Source organism: Anser brachyrhynchus, assembly GCF_964034855.1.
Source record: "Anser brachyrhynchus genome assembly, chromosome: 5".
Classification (NCBI taxonomy): Eukaryota; Metazoa; Chordata; class Aves; order Anseriformes; family Anatidae; genus Anser; species Anser brachyrhynchus.
In genome coordinates this window covers 53,994,183-54,016,577 of record NC_137699.1, presented here as the reverse complement: position 1 = coordinate 54,016,577, position 22,395 = coordinate 53,994,183, and the positions used below count along the sequence as shown (strand labels likewise).

The 22,395-nt window shown below is 38.1% G+C and overlaps 2 protein-coding genes across 8 annotated transcripts in view; one reads left to right on the top strand and one right to left on the bottom strand.

Moving 5' to 3' along the window:
* Window positions 1-22,395, top strand: part of BEGAIN (brain enriched guanylate kinase associated) — a 161,382-nt gene that overhangs the window by 101,946 nt on the left and 37,041 nt on the right. For all 4 annotated transcript variants that reach the window (XM_080593899.1, XM_080593898.1, XM_080593897.1 and 1 more), the window contains one exon: window positions 3,420-3,486. In XM_080593899.1, the coding sequence (XP_080450025.1) occupies window positions 3,420-3,486 (67 nt within the window). The remainder of the gene's footprint in view (window positions 1-3,419; window positions 3,487-22,395) is intronic.
* LOC308195840 (uncharacterized protein) overlaps window positions 1-22,395 on the bottom strand; it is a 203,981-nt gene that overhangs the window by 159,712 nt on the left and 21,874 nt on the right. Inside the window, exons 1-2 of one of the 4 annotated variants that reach the window (XR_013951876.1) lie at window positions 8,478-14,597; window positions 5,031-5,148 (exon numbers count right to left, since the gene is read on the bottom strand). The gene's annotated coding sequence lies outside the window, so the exon portion shown is untranslated. Of the gene's footprint in view, window positions 1-5,030; window positions 5,149-8,477; window positions 14,598-16,267; window positions 22,182-22,395 lie in introns of those variants that run through there. The other 3 variants (XR_013951873.1, XR_013951874.1, XR_013951875.1) reach the window with 3 other exon arrangements.

Sequence of the window (22,395 nt, the reverse complement as noted above, 5' to 3'; positions counted from 1 at the left end):
GGCTTTAACAGGGCTTGAAATAGAGTGGAAACAGACTTGTGCAGGCTTTCTCTTCACTGATGATCTGTAGTCTTTGAGAGAAATGTGGTGTCTGCTGTGTTAGAGCACTGATACATAACATTAAACGTGGTCTAAATACTTCTCAGTAGACTCTAATTTAACTGAGAATCTAAACATGCATTTAATGCATGCACATATATGCACGATGCACATGTACTTGTGGAGGCACATGGGTATCATCTAAGTATATGAATTTAACAACACAAAAAAAGCCATAAAAATATAAGTTATCAATTCACATAAAAGGAGCTTATTCTTAAACCATTTTCATGGGTTAGTGAAGCTGACCTATTCTTTGTTTTATTTACAAAGACAAATTTACAACATCAAAATGTTTTATACTTCACAAGGTTTTTGTTATCTAGGTGGGGTTTTTTTGTTTTGTTGTGTTTTTTCCTGTAAACAGGTTTAAGTTACCATTTCCCCATCTGATCATTTCAAATTGGAATTATTTTCCCTACTCCACTTTTATTTCACACTGTTGCCCAAAGATTTATTTGATTACTGGGTTCTTTTATCCCTTTAACACTTTCTTCCGTATACTTATGGGTCCATTTCTCTTCTTGCCACCCACATTTGCTGACACTTCTTTTGGCAGAGTGGATTTCCAATTTGGGTTTTATATGTGCATGTGCACGTGTATGTGTTTGGGTATATGTGAGCGTTTGTGCTTATTTTGACTACCTTTGCATACTGTTCTCAATAGAAACAATTTTTGAAGCTCAGCTTCCTATATACTGTGGATTTTTGGTTTAGCTTTACTGTTTGGATTTGATTTGCCTAGTAGGCAATTTTTTGTAGAAAAAATAAAAAGAAAAAGGAAGCATTGCCAGCCAAGAACGATTATTTAATGGTAACTGATCTTCCAGTCATTCACACCAAGAGAAAAATGGTCTCTGCAGAACCACTGATGCATTGCCACTGTAATAAGCCATATATCCAGGTAGTAATCACTGTTGGTTTTGTTCAAGACATGTAAAGTGAACATTCAGTATGTCAACCTTCAGTATCTCCCTTGAGCTCTCCATGTAGATCCATACAGAAGAACAGACTGGGGTACGGAGAGGCTTGAGCTAGAAAAGCCCTGAACCAATATTCTTTCCACTTTTCTTTCATGAATTTTTGCAGATACTTTTGAACCCATGCAAACTTTCACGAAGTTGCAGATGCTAAATTTGACATCAGTTTTACACCATCTCTAGCTGAGCCACAAAATGCTAGAGGCTTGCTACAAAATATATTTAATCTGTTCTATTTTGATTTACTTGAGAAAAGCTGCAGACCATGACTGATGAGACACTAGGGCACCTCTGGTCTCAGCCAGCAGGTTCTTATTTTTACAAATCCTTGTTCCCCACACCATGGCATGCAGTCCAACCAACAACATAAGTACTAGTGCTGAGTAGCTCTCTGCAGACAAAGCCACTTTAAGCCTCCTCACTTCTACTAACTTATCAAAATAATCTCTGCCTTCTCCTTTGCCATGAAAAGATGGGTACAGGGTATCCTGAGATTTCTCTCTGTTGTGTTGACTTTAGCTAAATACCTGTGAAAATGCCAAGTATATCTGCAGCTGCACAAATAAATATCTATACAGAGGCTTAGTAGCAAATGCTGCATCTAACAGGAACATGGAGAATGCAGAGATCCATGAACTTCGGTCAGTCCTTTAAGTCACCTGGACATTTACACAATGGCATTGTGAGAACTGGTGAGTAATGACTGAGCCATAGGTTAGTAAAAGTTTCACAAATTTCCAGCCCTTTGAGGTCACCACCTTTGCAAACACCATTTACCATCCATCTTCCTCACAGGGCAGAAATCTCTGTTCAGCAGCTCTGCAAAATATGCAGTACACCAAAATTTTCCCAAGACTAACAATATATATTGGAAATGGCCACCCCAAGCCTGGGCTGAATCTCTGTGCCCCTGGGAGCTTCATCTGTGGGGATGCCCACAAAGCATCTGTCCTCAGCACAGAGCTTTCCTCTCAGAGCTGTGTGGCAGATGTTATGGTATAACTGGGAGCCTTGCAAGAGGCACTGCCAGCCCCTGGCCTGCCCCTGAATGGAGAATTTGGTTTATGCAACTGGAAAGAAAATCTCCATGGCAACAGAAGGAGGGAGAGACCTGAACTGGCACTGCAAGGAAGGGGTGGGATGGACCCCTCCATTCGTAACCATGGCTTGGGCTGAATGCACATCTCAGTTCTGATTTCAGCAGCCACTCCTATCCACAGGATAAATCAAAGGTAATTCTTTAATTCCAATCCCTTGCTGGTCATTGTGGAAACTAAATCCAGGTTCAGGCTTCTCACACAAAGTGGCTTTGTGCTGAATGAATGTGTATTACATCTGAGTTCGCTCTTACACAATTCTCTAGCACATTGCCTAAAATCAACTTACCCCTTAAAATACCTCGACCTATTGACCTAACATTCTCAGCACAAACATTTAGATGCATTCAGACAAACATTTTACAGCTGAACTTCTAACATTGGCTTTACATTTATTATACACCCTGCTGAAGTGGTATGTACCAACAGAAACAAGGAGCTACCCTCTTTATCTTCTGTGGACAGAAAGGCACAGCTACTACTGAAATAGGAAGGCTTTTCCCATAGGCTATGCAGTTTGCTCACAACAGTGCTGAGGTTACAATCCAAGGAACCTAAAGATGTACAGACTGAAACTTTTCTTTGGTGTATTGCTCTGGAATAAGCAGGGAAGCTTCATTTTGTGAGTCCATTAAATCCCTCAGTGCTGATGAAAATAAATACACACCTTTTCCAGGCCACACTATCTAAATTTATTTGCTGGAAAAAATAAGATGTGTTGCTGAGGTTCAAGGAGGTGCAATTCCTTGAACTTTTGTCAAAAGAGTATTCTCTTCTAAGTCATGTGGAATTGCCTGCATGTTGCTTTTACTGCAGTTATTAGGTTTCTGCTGCAATTCTCCATATTAAGAGAGCCTGGTAATTCTCTTTCTATAGTGTCTAAGTAGAAAGCTCAAGTCTCCCACCTGATGTGTTATTCCTGAGCCTGATGAAAAACTACAATGCCTTTGTGCAAGTTATGAAGCTGTGATGCATGTCTGCACACAAGTGCAGAACAGCAAACACATTTTCACTTCTTGATGGAACTTGCCACAAAATATAGTAACCAAAATGACAAAGAAGTTTGCTAAGGAAGTAAGTGGTAATTATCTTTCAAAGGCAACCACTGACTGGCAACAGGAGTGATAAGAAAATAGATTTCAAGTAGTGTAAAGCCAAGGTTTTGTACTGATGTGAAAATTACAGGTGAAAAAACAACACAAAGAACAATACATGAAATTACATGATATCATCTTTGTTTTAGGATACAAAACAATTACCTAGCCTTACAAAGAATTAATCAGGATCTGGAAGATAAACTTTACAGAATGGTAAGTTATCATATGTGAACTTTTTTTTTTTTAAATATCAAATGTGCTTTTATGGTTCTTAAATCCTAGGACAAACATACATACTCCAAATGCATTATGCTTAAAAAAGTGATATATGGCTTTATCAATATCATGTTCCAGAGCCCAAGCTGTGTAAGATGGTATGTCTCCATTAATTTAAATGGAGATTGCATTTGCTGATGATCTGGCTGAGTAAATTGTAGCTTTAAAATAATTCTCATTAATTTAGTTAATAACTTTGTGGGTTTTAAATATTTATGTTTTCATTAAATAACAAATTTAAATAAGGTAATTCAACATTTTCTCATGCTTCTTAGATACTTTCACACAGATTTTATTAAGTGATTTAATATAGCTTGGATAGCCTGACTTTTATATGCTGTCATAATTATCAATCTCAGCATATTAATTTCCAATCTGCATGTATCTGCAACTACAATGTCAATGTCACTGTCACAAGCCAATTAGTAACCAAGCGAGGAAATCAGTGCACCATTTATTGTCTCCACTTTTAGGGAAAATATTACAAGACACAGCACCACTTGTTCAAAATGGTTTGAAGATGTTAAAGAGAAATGGCAATGTCTTTAATGCCGTGGCTCATTACTAATGCTGCTGGGGCACCATTGCTAGGAGAAAAGTTAGAGAGAAATGTAAGGGTAATGTTTAAAGAGGAAAACAACTATTTTGATTTGAAAATCTTCAGGTCATGAACATAACCCGAGAAGTTTCCTCTCCTAGATCAGTACGATCGGTCATTCCTGCTCTCCTTGCTGCCCAGCCCCAAAACTGGCACGTCCCAAGCCAGAACAGTGCACAGTCATGAACTTACAGGATATATGTCCAGGCAGAGTCCTGACATACTGCTCTAAGGATGCTACATTAAGCCTACATTTTACATAGGTCTCGTACGTAACATTTGCATGGGTGGGCTGCTTGAAGTGAGGGCAACAGATTATTGCACTTTGAAAATAAATAGGGACCTTGGCAACATACTCGAGAGACACCACCCTTTACAAAGGAACTGGAAAGAAATTTTTGAAAATGTCATTATTCTTATCTCGAGAGTCTGTTTAAATAGCTGGCAATGAATGAAGTACTGATGCTTTTGTAGCTGGCTAACAACAGGGCAAAGTTTCAGCTGGGTTACAGCTGATTTTTTTTTTATGTACAAGCATAAAAAACATTTGATCTTATGTTGTTTTTTTCTCCACTATTCCTTTGTTACATTCCTTTTCCTTTTATCCAAATCACTTCAGGAATTTATCTTCTTTGGCCTAATATTTATTACATATATGCTACAAAAGAGAAATAAAGTAACTGTATTCTGACTGGTAAAAGCAACAACAATTTTTTATTTTATTTTTTTAAAAGAGAAAGAAAGGACTCCAGGAAATCCATGCTTTTTTAACAGGCACTTCAGATCAAAGCAAAGAATTTTTAAACTGCTGTTTCAGCATCCACTTAAAACCCAGAGCAAAGATTTCAGGAAGAAGCAAGACTGCTTCCACGGAGCACTGTACCTTTCTTTATCCCATTAGTATGACAATCATCGAAGGCAGCTTCAGAGGCTTGAAGAAGATCAACCAGGCTCTGTACACCACTTAAATTCAGACTGTTTTGCCTTCTGAAACACTGAAACTGAAGACATAAAATAAAACCAAACAAAAAATCAGATGGAAATTCTACTTAAAACAAAAAAAAAAGTGCAAGAAATAGTACCATATTGGAAAAAAAATAGAAAAAAACAGTACTAACAGTACTAAATTGTTTGATCTTCAGGTTATTTCAAAAACTGTCAATACTTCATAGCAAGTTGGATTAAATAACAGCTGGTCTGGCTAGTCAACAGCTTATGGTGGACTGTGCTCTTGGATACCTTTCTCTCTCTTTCCTATTTAAGAGGAGCAGCTGTGTTTATTTTTTTGATCCAATTTATTCAGTTTGACATTCTAAAATCAAAAGTCTTTGATTTCTCTACCTTTATGCAAATCCAAATACATAAACATACATATTTATTTTCTCCCCATCTCCCCTTCCCCATCTCTCTGTGTATATATGCACACGTGTACACTCAGATTCTTACACAAGTTTTGACCATTTAATGTGTCAAAAGTAAAAAATAGGGAAAAGAAGATGTCCCCCTTGGCTCTCCCTGCCTGAGGGTGACCTGGGATGCTCCCAGGAGAACCCCTTCTCCCTGCCTTTACAGGTGATCCATAATTCCCCTTTCCCAGGGGCTGGCCCCAGCTCATCATAACTAATCTGGGACTCCACCCTGGCCTCCTTCTTCTAATGATTTTTGGATACCCTGAATGTTAAAGCTTTTTTTTTTTTGCCTGTTATTGTGATAAGGGGTGTAAAAAATAATCATTAATTCATCAGCAGTCACAGAAAAGAAGCTGAAGTAGCAGTTATTTTTCTTCTAGGCTCTGCTTCCTTTTGAGTGCTAACCTATAAAATATTTAAAAATATTTGAAAGCACACTTCTGATCACAGCAAATGGTATCCAGTTGAAACCTGTGTCACATCAGAATTCTAAATAAAAATATAAACCAGAGTGCCTGTGTTGGCTAAGGACTGAAAAATGCAACCTTGAAATCAGTGGAGAGTTTGCTGTATTAAATTGGACAAGACTAAATAGATGACACCATAGAGGCAAAAAAACTAAGATTCTGCTGTCACTACTTGTATAAACTTCTGTTGCTAACACAGCCACAGTCTTTAAGTGGAGAAGATTTGTTTGGTCCTGTAAGCACTGGTGAAGCTGGGGAATATGCGAACTGTCCTTCTTAAATAATTAAGCTTTATAATTCTCTTTTTTTTCTTTTATGGCGTGGTAACAGACTAAGCAGAGTCCTTAAATTTTGTACTGTGATTCTATCACAGGACTATTGAATTAAAGAACTTTTTTTTCTTATCTAATTGCAGTTGTTACCAGCATTCTTTACTTTCCCTGATGCTGGTCTTAGTTTCCTGAAGATGCTCTGCCATGGTCTTGCTGGTCACAAGCAGCACTTACAAGTAGACTATACAAGCCCTCACAAACACACATTAAGAAATCTTTTATATAATCTCAATTAAACTGTATTCTGCATATGATCCTCACTTATTTTAAAAATATTCTGAAGTTTTAAGGCTTTCTGTTGTAGTTAGATCTGTGTTTTACCTCTAAAGCTATAAGCCACGTTTTAATGGTGTTTACATTTGGGAAGAACTAATAGATACCTAATAATAGCTGCTTAATAAATCTAAACGATAATGAAAATCGCACCCATTTCTCCTCCCCCATTTGCATTTTGAATGTTCTTGAAAATCTGATTCTAGAAATCCAGCTGCAAATTGCTCATGAGACCTTATTCCCCAGAAAGACCTTAAAATACCTCTCTTGTATCTAGGAAGTTTGGCAGACTCCTACATTGTATAAGATTAGTTCTTGTGCCAAGTCCTTCAAGAAGGCAAAACTTACACCTCTGTTTGGTCTAAAAGTCATGTTATCTGCACAGACAGCAATGGAGATGGACAGGGAAGGGGAACGGGGGAAGAAACAGTGCCGTCTGATGATCTGGGAACTAGCTAGAACACACACACACGTTGTAAACCCTTACTCCCATTACTCCTTGGGCTGCCGACCCATCTCCAGGAAGCCTGCCACCAAACCAACACCTTGATGTGCTGGTACAAAGAACCTCATGTTCTTCAAAGTGTCATCGCCAGGTCAATTGGGTTTGGTTGCTGTTTTTAAGGATATATATATATATATGTGTGTGTGTGTGTGTATATACATATATATACACATATATATATGTGTGTGTATATATATATATATATATATATCTTCTCTCTCAGCACTGGTTCAGGACCTCTTGACACTGTAAACAATAGTGAGTACTGTCAGACGCCAGGGACATGACTGGACTCTTATGCTCAGCAGCACAGGAGCTGCTGGGCACCAGCCCCACCAGGCCTAGCCAGCAGGGCTTCAGTTCCTTCTGTGCAAAACCAGCATCATCCTTCTGCACACCATGCATACTATATGTTACCATCTGTCAAAATTAAAACTGTTACACCACATCAATGCCTGATTTTTCATTCATGTTGAGGCAGGCTGGGGGGTGTAAGTTGGAAGAAATTATTATATAAACTAGCAGTAAAGAGGGATTTGCATTAAGGACTATCAGGTCTGAAATGCTACAATATCTGAGCACTGTGCTGATTTCTATCCTGTTTCTTCCTCTGCCACTGAGTTAGAGGAGGACTAAAAGGTACAGCAAATACTTTATGTTATTATAAGTTATTTATCCAGCTCTTGAATATCTGGGGCTTTCCACTCTGCTGGCCATATGTACCCAAGCATCTCCAGCTAAGGAAATTCAAAGATGAATTAAATATGAGCTGAGTAATTTTCAGCCATGCTCTGAAGCTTTGTGTCAGGGAATTGTCATTTTAAAGTAAGCAAAGTCCTGGATGTCCAGGCCAGGAAGGCAGAGAATATGAAATGGGGAGGAATTTGATGAACAACTCCAGTCAGGCATTAAAACCACCTGGCTACCAGGGTGAGCCCAGTGCCTTGGCTTTGGAATTTAAACCTTTCACTAGACTGTGTCTGAGTTTCTCATGACAGCTATCAGTGACTCCCTAAAATAGTTTAAACCGTAACCGAATGATGATAACAATGGAAAAAAAGTCTGCCTATTTCTGTGCTAACCTAAGGAAAGTAGAAGCCCAGCATATTTGGCTTCCTGCAAGAGGATGACAACTTTGACAATGACTTTGAACACAGTGATTTAAAGTACATCTCTTTTGGTTTAGTTCCTTTATGAAAAATATCTTGTGGATCTCCCTCCCCCCACCCCCAATATGTCCCATGAAAAAGAAGCAGAGATGACCTAAATATACTTAAAAGCATTTGCATCCCAAAGACAAGAAAAGTTTAGAGTCAGCTCAACCTGACAGGCTCATTTACTCACATTCAGTGAAGACAGCTGTGAATTTCAAGAGAAATTTATACTGGTTGGTTAGCTGAGGCGGAATCCAGAGAAGGTCTGTGCTTTGTGGACTAAAACAACTGCAAAACAACATTTCTAGGAAGGAAGTGACCACATATGCTACAAAAACACATCATTTATAAAAATAGTGGTTGAAAAAATGCATTTCTAAGAGGTCTTTAGCTTTCATCTTTTTATGCTTACAGGCATTTTGCATTAAATATCTTCTCCATCTCTCGCTAATTCTTTTCACATTAATTCTCCAGGTTAAAAAAAAAAAAAAAAAAACAGATAGGCTGTAAGACCAGCCTTTTAAACCCACACACATTAACACCCGTAGCAACTACACAGACTCAAACTAAGTAGATCTGTCAGTTTTGCAGCCTTGTATAAATTGGGGGAACAGCTGTGCCTCACACAAGCACAGTCATGCACACAGGCTTTCAGGCATCCTCCGTCCTTTCTCCAACACTCTCTGAATGGAGATTCACTTCCTGTGAGAACTGGCCTCTTCTTAGTTAATGTACATAAGCACAATATCATGAAAGACTGTTCTGGAAACTCTTTCCTTTTTCTGAAACCATAGAGTAATTCTGCTATGTCTTTCCCTCTTAGTAGGATGTCTTCCACAAGCACTAGCAACGTAGGGGAGCCATAAAGTGACAAAGGACACGCCTCACCTCCAATATCTTCTTTGTTTAATGATGACAGAGCTCCAGAGCTTTTTACTTCTCAACATGTCTTACCTCTTGGCCCCCTGTATGCATTTCTGATATCTGAACTTTTAAACAATATTTTTCTTCATCCCAATCTCCATGGTTCGGTCTCTACCTGTCAGGACATTCCCAGAGCTACCCTCTTGGCCAGATAAGAATAGAAAAAGCTGTTGTTTTCAAAGTAACTGAAAAGAATAAAATATAAATAATAAATAATAATAATAATAAAATCTGGGACTTGGTATCCTTGACCTCTGCCTTTCTTATAGTGCTTTAGCCCTTGTGATTATCTGTCAGTCCACCACCAGGAAAGGGAAAGAGAACAAGTAAGAGTAAGCCTGAAAAGGTACAGTGTAGCAGGCACCCCACACATCAAAGTCTTTCATGAAAGCATCTATGAACGTGGAAGACAAAGTGCAGGAGAGTGAAGGGTCTTGGCCAAGGTCATCAGCAAGGAAAATTGTTCATCAAAGAGCAAATTTCCAAATAAATCCCAAGTCTTCTCTACCCAAATCTAGTGTCTCCAAAAAGGATCAAAACACATGTTAGGTTCTCTTCAATCTAATTTCTGATGCCAGCTACTTATATTCTGTTTACAACATAAAGAGAAAATAGCAAAGACAGAGTTCATCAGAAGAGAGAGAGAGAGAGAGAATTGGCCCATCTAGACGAGCTTCACCTAGAAAGTTTCTGTCATCTGTTTCTATAATCTATTTGATTTCAAAATAAAGAAAAGTACCTTTATGAAATAGTAGAGCAGATACAGAACTTATGACCATGTCATTTATAACGTACAGGAGGGAATGCAGAATTAATTCACATAAGATAATGACTTTTGTGGAGAGAAAATGAAAAGAGGGGGGAGAGAGGAAGACTGATTTGTATACTCTCTTGTTCTATTTGGATCCCTCATGCTCACTGAACTGTACTTTCAGCATATGGGATCATCAACATCGTAAGACCTTGTATGACTTTTACCACACATGGCTTGTACCTCAAGCAGAGTCCTCTTTGCTCAAAAGAGTTGTAAACTTCTTTTTTCTTCAGAAACACGCATCTCTTCTTTCAATCTGCTGCACTAACACAGCATCAGAAGGTACTATTACATTTACTTCAGAAAATTACAATCAATCAACACCACCTCTTGTCCCTCCAAACGTAATTTATTTAGCGTTTTGTTTTCCAGTAGGGCTATTCTGGAAAGACATGCCACTGATGTGAAATGTGGGAGACACACAGACAGACTATAAGCATGTTTTGTCAGCTTCAGCTGAATTACTAGCAGAAAGAGCACAGAGTGGGAAGCTGACTACCCAGCTTAGAAAGGCTCTTGAGAAGCTGATAGGTATATTTTTTTCAAGCATAATTGCAATACTGGGGAGGATGATGGCAAGTAAAACTACACCTCTGGCTTCCAACAAGTAGGCCACATTATCAGTGAGGTTAGACAGTGAGCTGATTGTGTTCAATTATAAACAGCTGACCCTAAGCACAGCTGATTCCCTAAAGAACTGGTCCTAAGTTAGCAAGATCAAACAGATCAGACAGATAAACAGCAAATAAACTTTTAGCCACAGATGATATCTAGCGCCTGGAGTAAAATCCTGACCAAATGAAAGGAATACAGTGGGATAAGTCAGGGTTACAGGGTACAGATGTGCTGCTCTTAACTTCATCTGTGCAACCACTTGTGCAGAGACTCATCCTGTGGAGAAGTTGCAAAGCAACTGCTACTGAGCAGCCAGCTAGTTCCTGCTTAGGGGAGTAATCAGGAAGTGCAGTGATACCCCCTTCATCCGTATTTTATATTGAAGTGCATATATAAGCAGAACCCAGGCCAGGAATGACAGGACCCTTCCCCAGAATAGGGCCAGGCTACATTCATTTAATTTAGATAAACAAAGTGTCGCTGTTTATACTAATTTTTCTGTTCAGATTTCCATTCCAAATGATCTGGATAAGAGGTGAGAAGTGCCTTTTCCTTTAGCTCATGTAACATGGGGCATTCATCGAACTGAAAGTCTCAGATATATTTCCAGATGGCACTGTCACCTCTAGCAGGAGGAGCAAATATAAGCAGTTCTTTTTACATGGTGTAGGTTGGTCTTATTTCAAAGAAGGAGCAAATTGATTCAGCTGTCAGTGATAAGTAGTATAAATTGGCGCACCCTGATCAGAATGGCTATGTTCCTATTGACCTCAGTCAATGCATGCCTGTCCACATGAAGAAACTTTAGACTAACACTAGTACTTTTTATAGTGGGAAGGTAAATAATCATCCTGCATATATCTGACAAATCATTTGCAATTAAAAGCATGCCTTTGCTTCAGAAACAGCACCTTGACAGCAGTTTTCTAACCACATTTCTTTCTGTGATACTTTATTAATTATACACCAGTGCTGGATTTCTTTTTTTTTTTTTCTTGTACCGCTATGGAATTACATTTCAAGACTGTGACATGGGGTAGTCAAGGAAACAAATCTTTATAAGACCTCTCCAAGTACAAGGTTGAATATAATATTAAGAGCAAATCATTCTTCCAGTGAAATGTCATAGAGCATGAGATCAAAATCCTCAGACAAATCACTATAGCCCTACAGTGTTATCTTTAATAATATTATTCTGTTTGGAAATCAAGAAGAGATATCAGACTCTGCCACAGGTCATTTTTTAATCAGCAGCCAGTGATGTTTATTAAAAAAAGATAAATTCTATAATTTAGCTCTGCCGGACAAATTAGATCAGGCCGGTAATTTAAACTTGAGGCATTACATCGTTTATCAGAGAAAAAGATGCTGCTTCATTCCATAGCTCTGTTTTGCAGAATAAATATTTTAAAGTGTTAAGGACACAAGAGATACACTGGTAACACATATCCAGTTCCTCTTATCTATCATAAAATAAATGTCAAACTTGAACATCCCGCTATGAATTCTAAGAAGTGTTAGAAAAGTGAACATCTGTGTGTCTAAACTCTACCCTCCTCCTCCTCCAACTCTTTTAGTACAGGGGCAACATGGATCACAACAATTTCATCTGACAACCTCTTTCTTGCCAAATTCCTTTCTTGCTGTAGCTTTCAGGAAGACATACCAACGGAAAGACATCTCCAATCAAAAAAAAAAAAAAAACTCCCTCATTCAAGCCAGGTTTGTGACTTGGAATCCCCTTGGTCCTGAAGTCGCATCCTGGAAACACGTGACCCTGTATACACAAGCACATCAGCGTGTCCCTGTAAAGTATCTCCTCCTCTTCTGTGAACTCTTAACTATGTCTTGGCATTTTCTATGTCTTCTCTCTGATAACATTGTTCAATTCTGCATCATCAAACAAAATAGTAAGGAACAGGTAAAAGCAAGTTAATATTCCTAAGCAACGGGACTCTCTCCTTTCTCCATAAAGGAGTTTGAGATGTTTGTCTGAAAGAGCTTGCTAGTCATGTGGTATGCAAATTTCACTATCTGCTGTGTAAATCTGATGGATTTTCTTAAACCTGTTTCTTTCCTAACCATATTTTTCAGCCTTGTTGCCTCTATACACTTATTAATTATAGCAAAAGATGTGTATGGAAAAATACATCCCTTTTGGGATTTTTGGAAGTCAGGAATATCCAAAACATTCACAATGTGACTATATATTTTTTCAATGGGCTTAAATTAACTAAATTCTTACTTTTGACTATTCTTCCCCAATGCACCATAGTATAATCTGGCATGAGAAGGATTAGAAAAGACTTGATTTAATTATATGCTCTGTCTGAGCAAATACAATTCAATTAGGAAGATGTGATTATTAAATTCAAAATGCATTAGCATGCATCAATCAGCTGTATGAGCTTTAAATTAATAAATAGTTCTTTTACACTTACCTAACTACTAGACAGAGAATCAGAATTAAAACCTCTAATAAAATTTGCCCAAGTCTCTCAATGCAGGGTTTAAAGCATAATTTACTGAATGGATTTTGTATACCAGCTGCAGTAAGATCAATGAAGTTTGTTCCAATGTTGGGTGATGTCAGAGTAGTAACTGATTCTGTTTTGTCACAATATGTGGTCTTCTGTGTTTCAGGTCTAACTGAAGAGAGCACAGACAGACACACTGAGGATTTTTTTGCATGTGTGTCATAATTACCTGACACTTAAAGGTTTCTTTCAAAACTTCTATACTTTCCTGCTTAAACATTTTAGGAATTTTTCTCTCAAATTTCCTGTAAGGATACAGAGAGATATCAAGAAATATAGTGCACGCATAGGCAAAGGATTTCAAGTAAAATAAATCTTAAGTTTTTATAGAAGATGCCAGGAAAGCAAATTAAATGCCATCAGAGATATCTAAGTTATCAAGCAAAATAGATTTAATTCCTTCTAATAGGGATCAACTGTTCAATACCCAACTCAAGATACTAATGAGATGTGTCTCAACAAGGAATATGGTTTTGTCAGGTCTCCTAAAACAGTCTAATAAGGAAACGGAGAGAGTGCAAAATATGGCCATGTCAACCTGCTGCACTAAGGTTTCCCATCTGTAAAGCTCAAGTCATCTGTCTTCATGGGGCTGACTTGAGTATTAAGCTGAGGGAGCAAAACCATTCCCTGGAGCCACCCCAGGAGTGGCATTGCCTCTGTCCCTCGCTGCAGTCAGGAAGAGCCCACCCCATCAGTGGTGTTTTTGCTAGACAGCAGGACAGATACCATGTACACTCCTGGTTTTTTTCCAGCTACATATTTCTTCTTAGAAGACGTGCACTGGGGAAGAAAATAGTCTATAGACAGGAGAGATGCTAGCAGCCCTGCCATATACTCTCACCAAGGACAGTGGCTGTCTCCTCTTCCTTTTCCGGGGCAACTACAGAATTATCTGCTTGTTAGTCCCCTCCCCTGTAGCTGCTGTGTTCCTCTGTGAATTATCATACTCTTATAGTAATCTATCTACATCTCAGGGTTCCCAGTTAAAGTGATGCAGGAGCTCAGTAAATATAACATCAAGGGAAGAAAATTAATTTGAACAAGACTCATTTTCCTCCATGGTGACTCACATAATTGGCTTTATCTGCTGCAATGAGATTTTGATAAACCCTCACTACATGGTCTTGCCCAGCTTTCCATTGCTCAACTTCCAGGAATTTGTCTTCTGGGTAAACAGCCAGAGCTGAAGAATAAAGAGTGACAACATATTCAATGAGGAAGGGGAATTATAGGCCAGAAGCCCTTTTGGAAGAGAGTGCTGAAGGAGCATGGATCTGCCTGCTTCTTCAAACATTATATCTATATATACTCTTCTTTAAGCTGATTTAACACAATTATAGAGGCCCAGAGATCAGAATGAAAAAGTTTACTAGCAGTTTCCTCAAAGGGGCTAATGCCTAACTAGCTTCATTTTCTTCAACAGAAATGTTCCCAGTGACTGCTGAAAGACAGGAGCCATCCATGTAATTCCTGGTCATAGACCTCTTCCTGTCCTACAAGTAGAACAGGATAAAAAGCAGGATGCCCAGGAAGAGAGTTGCTAACCAGGCACATGAACTGAGATAAGAGATTTGGGCTCTGAGGAGTGCTGATCCGTTTACTATGAGGAAGAGAAGCTGTCTGGTTTAGCTGTCCTCTGCTAAAGCAAATAGGAAAGTACCGTTATGTGGAAGTGGCCAGCTATACCAGCCAGTCATCAAACCTAAATAAAACAAAAATAAAATTAAAAAAAAAAAATCAAGGTGTCAAGGATAAAACTAATCAAGTCACCAAGGGGTATGAAAAGAGACTCTCTAGCTGCTCTTATGCCAGTGCTAGCAATATAGCGATAACCTAGAAGAACTGGAAGTTTTCATGCAACGCATGTGTATTGTTGTCAGACAGTCTGACTGAAGTTACAGAAAAGACTTTTGTGGCTAAAATATTTAAATCAGATTGTTTAGGACAGATCAAGTGGATTGCAGAACTTGGGAATGGCACTCTGTATTGTGCCTAGCAACTCTAAATAAGTAGTCTTGAATATTTTTGAATTATTAATAGAAGGCAGAGGCAGATCACATGCTGGTCTATGCAGCTACAGACCACCACACTGCAACAGAGAAGGAGGTGAACAGCATCTCTATACATTGCTATTTGTAGCACGCAAGAAAAAGAATGCTGTCATCTTTAGCTTTAACAACCTATGCTGATGATAGTTTACAGCCAGTACAGAGCTCTTTAGAACTGGTTACAAAGATTTATAATGAAAATTTCCTAATTATGAAAATGCTGCATTAAAGAGATTCTCTCTTTACCTTTATTATGATAAATACAAAGAATGATCTTTGAACTGAAATGAATTGTAGCTTAAGGGTAAGAGATCGTGAATGTATTGCATTTGATATTTGTACACAGAATAAAATACAATCCAACAATGTATGTATTCAATGCAAAAAGGGAAAAGTGAATCTCACAAAATTGATCATTATTTTGAGCCAAACCATCTGGGAGAAAAGATTTTAAATATTTACCAGTCACCATTCACATTGCTTTGCTAAAAACAGATCTCATGTTTAGGAATAAAATAAAAGAAAGTTGCGGTTAAAAACCTTGAAAGTAAGAATTGCTATGTAAAATAGAAAATGTACAGGTAGCAAGTGTAATGAAGAACTGATAGCAGTCAATATCAATTATAAGCCCTGAAATAGAGAGAATAGATAAAGGAAGAATAACGATACAGGAAAAGAATTTATAGGTTATTGGATGTAATGATGCATCTGAAGTTCATATAACTTGAAGAAATTTAAAGAATGGCTCTGTTATTTTATTTACCAGGCATGGTAGAGTGTGCATTGACTATAGTACTCTATTGAAGAAGTCTATGATCTTTTTTGTATTCAGGTTAAGATGTTTTTCCATTATGAGATGACAAAATATTTTGTATTTTGTCAGTAACCAAGGACAATATTAAACACAGATACTGAAAATGGATGGTTTTAAATCAACAACTTTTTACAAACATGGTATCAGGTTTTGAAACTGCTATATCAAACAAGCATTTGAGGTTTAAAATGTATAACTAACAAATCTAAGAACCATGGAGAATTGCCAGAAGTCTGGAAGAAAACTAATATGTCACTATATAAAAGAAATGAAATGGAACGAGCAGTGAACTAGAGGTCTTCAGATTTTTTTTTCCCCAAGAGCCGCATGCTAGATTTTCTTCCCCTTACTCTCAGTCGCTTACTATATTTTCAACAAAGTTACTACAAGCATGACTGTGAGACAAAAGGTGTGCAAAAGGTCACCTACCTTTCTAAAATTAGGTATAAGAGCTCAGCTAGTCCTCAGGTTCCTCTAGTCAAATAAAAGAAAGAAACATCTCTACAGTGTCATCTTAAAACAGGTGTCTAAGCACCTAAGCATAAATGTTCTTTGGACACATCTCTTCCACTGACTGGGGACTAGAAAAGCAGCTTTATCCAGTGCCTTATTCCTAGATGGTAAGATGAGGTCAAGTTATGTGAGATGAATGCTGCCTTCCTGTGTCTGTGATAATACTCTATCATTCAAACCTATGAATCCCTTCCTGTACACCCTGGATATCTGTGTTGCTTCTTTTGTGCTCTAGAGTAGTAATACACTTAAGCTGATCCTTTCTTAAGGAGAAAAGAGACTGAAGACTTTGAAGATTTAAGTACAGCAGATAAATCCAGTCCACAGTCCAATGTGTTAAAAAGCTGTGCCATGAAAATTGATTTTCTTGAAAACAATGTATTAAGCTGGGAAAAATATCAGAACAGCTATTAAAAACAAGTCAAGAATAATTACTTAAGCATGCAGAGCCAATGTCAGTAATGATAATATTTTGACGGTATGTTGGGCCAAGAGGATATAGTCCTGAATAGCTGACTGCATGAGTAGCATCCATAAGTATCACTCTATGTTTAGCAGGGTACAAAATCTCATATTTTACTCTTTTCTAGCTTTGTTGTTTCTTTCATTCCAACAATGCTTTTTAAAACAAAACAGTTCCTTTACCAAGACTTGAGGGTTATAAAAGCTTTGATTCATTATAAAGGGGAGATCAGGTTTAACTTGAAGTGAACAAAGACTTTGCACAACCTGAAGGGTGTCCCTGTAACTGTGGGTTTATAAAGAAAAATCTGATGAGCTCTAAGGGCTTATTTCAGTCTCGCCTAAGGTCTCAGCTGCTGGAGGAAGTCTCAGAGGAAGGTCACCTCTACAAAGCTTCTTTTACAGATTTTCTAAGCCTCTCTACCTACTCTCATCTTTACTTGCAATCATCCTTCTACCAAATACACTAATGCCCGCTCAACTTTGTTGCAGCACATTGGGTTTTGAAGAGAATTGCTGGAGCCCTATGCTGTGATGTGGTTGTAGTGTGTCCACACAACTTTTCCCATCCTACTGAGCCTCTATCCCCTCCTTCTACATCAATAGCAGATAGTAAAATATTTCTGCAGAGATTTTCAATGCTGCAGGATGGGAAGTTCTTGCTCACGAAGTCAAAATTTGCTAACACAATTAGGAGAGACCAAGATTCCCGACCCTGTCTTCTAAATGATTGACTTTCTTAAGTGTTTCTATTTGTGTCATTACATCATTAAGTGAGAATCAAGCAATTATTCACCTGAAGAGAAAGAGTGATGAGCTCAGGTTTAATAGCGTTAATGTATTCTTCATAGTATAAATGTAATAAATATTTTTAAACATAACTTCATATCGATAGAATTCAATTGCAAAACACTCTCAGACAGATGTAGGCACCAAAGTCAGCTCTTAGCTGCAACTTGTTCTTGTTGAAAATAACTTAGTAATCAGATGAATACTTCCCTTTGATGAGATCCATGATTTTCTATTAAAAACCCAAACCATCCACACCTCTCCTCATAGAATATGAAATGCTTCTATTGGCACATAGCTTCTATGGGAAATAGCAGGTCAGGGGGCTCTTGGTGGAAGTTTGTTTTGTTTTGACAACACAAGTTGCTTTTATAGACTCAAAAAATCCACAATCTCTTATAAACTTACACCACTTCCTATGGTCAAAGAACAACTATATTTTCACATTCTCCCTAGTTCAGAAATGTATGCTGTATATTTGTCCTGGTAATTCATAAGGAAGTTTCATCTATGTAGAAGAAAGCTGATGTTAGAACATGAGGTGCACAAGAAAAGTTGCCTCAATATGTGGTCAGTTAAAGAACAGGACCGGATATCATCCTAGAGAGTATGGTGGGGGTACAAAAGCAAAAAAATTCTGCTTACAGTAGGCAGGGGAGAGAGAAGGGTATCATGTCAGGGAAAAGTCTTGAGTCCAGAGAGGGGGACTGAACCCAAGAAGTCTTCACGTGATTGACAGCCTTAATGGGAGCCATCCATCTAAGCCCTTATGAGAGCTTTAATGGGAGACGGTAGTTGGAAAATGACAGTTAGAAAGAAAAGAGGAATGTTTTTTCCACAACCACAGTTTGTCAGTTGGAGGTCTAGTCTCACATGGGAGGGGTGCGATAGATTAGGAAGTAGAAGGAAGTAACAGAAATCAACAGTAGAAATTAAGAAAGAGCAGAATGGTGTTATAAACTGTTGTCTTTATAGTGAAATGGAACCCTGGAGAATAAGCTGTTTTCATGGATTTTCGGCTACAACTCCTGAAATACAGTCGAACACCTGCACCAAATAAAGGGTGCTGGGGGAATGGAAAATGCACTTTCTTGCTATCTTCTACTTTAATGTGTTTAATAACTGTGTAGCTGACTTCTGCACAGCTTGGCTGTGGCAGCCAGAATTATTTAATACCATAACAGACAAGTTAATTGACAATTTTATAGAAAACATTAACATTGAAAATATACAGATTAGCAAGTTGGACAACTTTGATACAGGCTGCATTAATCATTTGTATTGCTGTTGCACTCCAAATTTTCTGCCCTGAATCCCTGGGTGAAGTACAGAGCATTAAAATTCAGCAGTACAAATATTTAAGTATGAACCAAGTTAAACAGGGGAAGGTCTTAAATCAGAACCTTTTCAGCAGGACATTATTGTACAGAAGGAGTTTTTGAACTCGAAGTAAAAGCTCTTCACCTAAGCGACTTTCTATAAGCAATTAAGGATAACCAAAGGCCAATATTATTAGATATTAAGGCATAGGTTATTAGAGCACACACTGCACAGGAAATTTTGAATTGTATTAAATTGGGTACCAAGAATTTTAGAGGAACAGAGATTGTTTAACAGGGAAAGGATCTGAAAAGACAGTAAAAACAAGAACTGGAAATGTGTCTTAGACGTGGCACTTCAAAGAAATTTGAAGGCAAACTTTCATACGTGATCCAGCTGGGGTTTCAGCAATTCAGTAAAGCTAAGCATATTAGCTAAAGTTAATAATAAATCCCTGAAGATAAGACTGGGAATCATTTTTAGAACCCAAATGAGGCAAACAGTTTACAGTCTAGGAACATATCTGTTAAAATATCACAAGCATCTATCAATCCTGTCTTGTCTGCTCTGTCCATTGACAGCAGAACTGCCTTTTCTCTCTCTGCTAAGTTACCTTTTAGCTATCTCTAACTATATTTATTGTAGGAAGACAGATGGTCTGACTTTTCAGAAATATACATTTCCTTATTACATCACAGTTGGAGGATCTGCTGGTGGAAGGAAGAGTTGGTATACAAAACAGTCTGGATGAGATTCATTCCTAAATAAAATCTCCACTATAGAAACAAAAAAGCAGACTTCACCCTTCTGAGCTAGGAAAAACCTTGAACACACTTTGAAACTTGGTGGAGCCCTCCCCATTAAACTCAACATATGCTAACACTCTTCCAGTTAATCAGCAGATACCGCCATCCATTCTCATTAGACTAAATCAGTTTCCTGGGAAATATCCCAATAAATTGGTGATTCCAATTAGGCTCTTTCCAATTAATTTGCACTTCATGGGGGTTTTAACATTATTTCACTTAAATCTACACTGAGAATTCAGCGTATGTGACTTCAGCAGCACTTTTCCTATAAATAGAGGCTATAGAATTCATTCCAGAGACGGGATATGTCTTCAGGAGATGATAGTTTTCAAAGCACTTCTTGGTATTTCAGAGTGTGGGTATTGAATGGCATAGTGCCTAACTGAGTCTGAAGAATCACAGCCTCACTCACCAGTTCCCATGAGTGGCTTTCCTATTGCCTTCATGGACTACAGGCTCATGTCTCCCAGGCATCTTCCACCTTTCCCAGTCTCCATCAGATTTCCTTCCCAAAGCAGACCTTTCCAACTGGAAGTCACTTCAGCTCTATGCTTACAAAGAAAACATTACCATTTACTCAGTACTTTTCAGAGCACAGCATTCGGTACAGAGAGTGCTGAACTTAAAACTTCTGTTATATAAATACAAACCCTTCATCCTTTTCTCAAGCATAATAGCAGTTACTCATAGGTGTCTGGCAGCAATCATCTAGTTTTAGGCCTGAAGGTCAGGCAGACATTTTCTTTCACACAGTGAAGAATGATAGGTCTCCAAGATGGAAAAGGACAGTTCTTTGCATTTTTCAACCCTGCAACCCTCAAATTTGCTTCTCAAATGCAATCCTCCCTCCAAAATTAGCTGACGGATCTAATACTTATTTCTTGGTTTTCTTAAAAGCAGATGTAGAAGTCAAATAATTGGAAAGAGTAAGCACCCAGCCATCTACAAGATGAATTTTTTCATAATTGAGAAACACCTTAAATTTGCACTACGAAAACAGATATGATTTTAAAACATTCATCCAAAAGCCAGAATAAAATAAAATAATAAAATAAAATAAATATTATTTTTATTATTCAATTGTCAGGATAACATGAACATAAATGGAAAAATACATGAATTCATCAAGTACAGAGCAAATAATCCTCTACCAAAAAGGCTCATGACTTAGGCCAGTAGCTGCCATCTTTCATTCCTCTGTAGCAGATGACTTCTGTATCTCTTCAAGCGAGTATTGAAGGATTCAGTTATTAGTTACGGCCTGAAGTAGAACCAGCTACCAGTGAGCTGCCCTTGCTAGTGTTCTGTATTTTGAATATGCCTGGATCCCATTGCATTCAGCTGTACCCACAAGTATCTAGTTTATTCTGCTATCATGTAAATAAAGCAACACAGACAATCTGAGTAACTCTACGCATCCAAGAAGAATTACTGAATTTGCAGGATAGAATGACATCTATTCAATGAAGTGGCAAGAATTACAGCAGGAGTGTGTCTGAGATACTCATGTCTTCCAGGCATATAATGGACCTTTTCCCCATGAAAAAGGAAGATGAAATGGGCTTGTAGGGTGAATAGAATTCATTTGGACCGATTTGCAGTTGCACAGATTTGGAAGGGTAGACAAAAAATAATAATACAAGTAATTGAAAAAATGATTTCATGAAATAGAAGCAAGTAGAAGTTAAAGCTGATATAAAGAGAAGGTGCCAACTGTGTTCTGTACAAGGAACAGAAGGAACTTAGATATATGTGCTACTGAAATAAGAAGGAAAAGCAAAATTGACACAATAAAAACGAATCATCAGACCTGTGATTTTCATAGGATTTGGTCATCATTCCTGGAAATTAGCAATACCAACTTCAAAATTGGTAAACCTGAAATCTTGCTGTCTACACAAGATTTGAAGTTTGTTGGCTTAGGAGAGGGACTTATAAATAGGAAAGAGAAAAGGACGTGGAGCGTATGCATTTGTGGTATGGCCTGTAGAAGACACGGCACAATAGTCGGTATTTCCCTCAAGAAATTGTAACGTCCTTGCTACTCCTTCTAGTACCAGGAACAGAAAGCAGTACTCACCAGAGCTCTCCACAGCTTCTTTTCTCCTACTTCTCCTCCTGGCCTTTATTTCTCTTCCCTTAAGTAGACCACAACCTTCATCTCCCTTTCTCTCCTCCAGAAGTTTGGAAAGGGAAGAGGGAGACCAAATCAGTTCTTGTGAGAAATGGTAGGGATTGTCAACTACCTGGCGGTGAGGAAAAATCTTTGTCTCCAGAAGAGTGAAGGAAAGGGGATGAGAGCCTGAGACTCTTGTGTGGAGCTCCTCTGAAAAACTCCTTGACTGTTTCTACCCCTACACCTACAGTTCTTTGAAAATCCCAATGCTTTTTGCTAAATCTTTCTTCAGTCAGAGCCACCCTAAGCCCCATTGCTGATTCACAGAGATCTCATCCTTCACC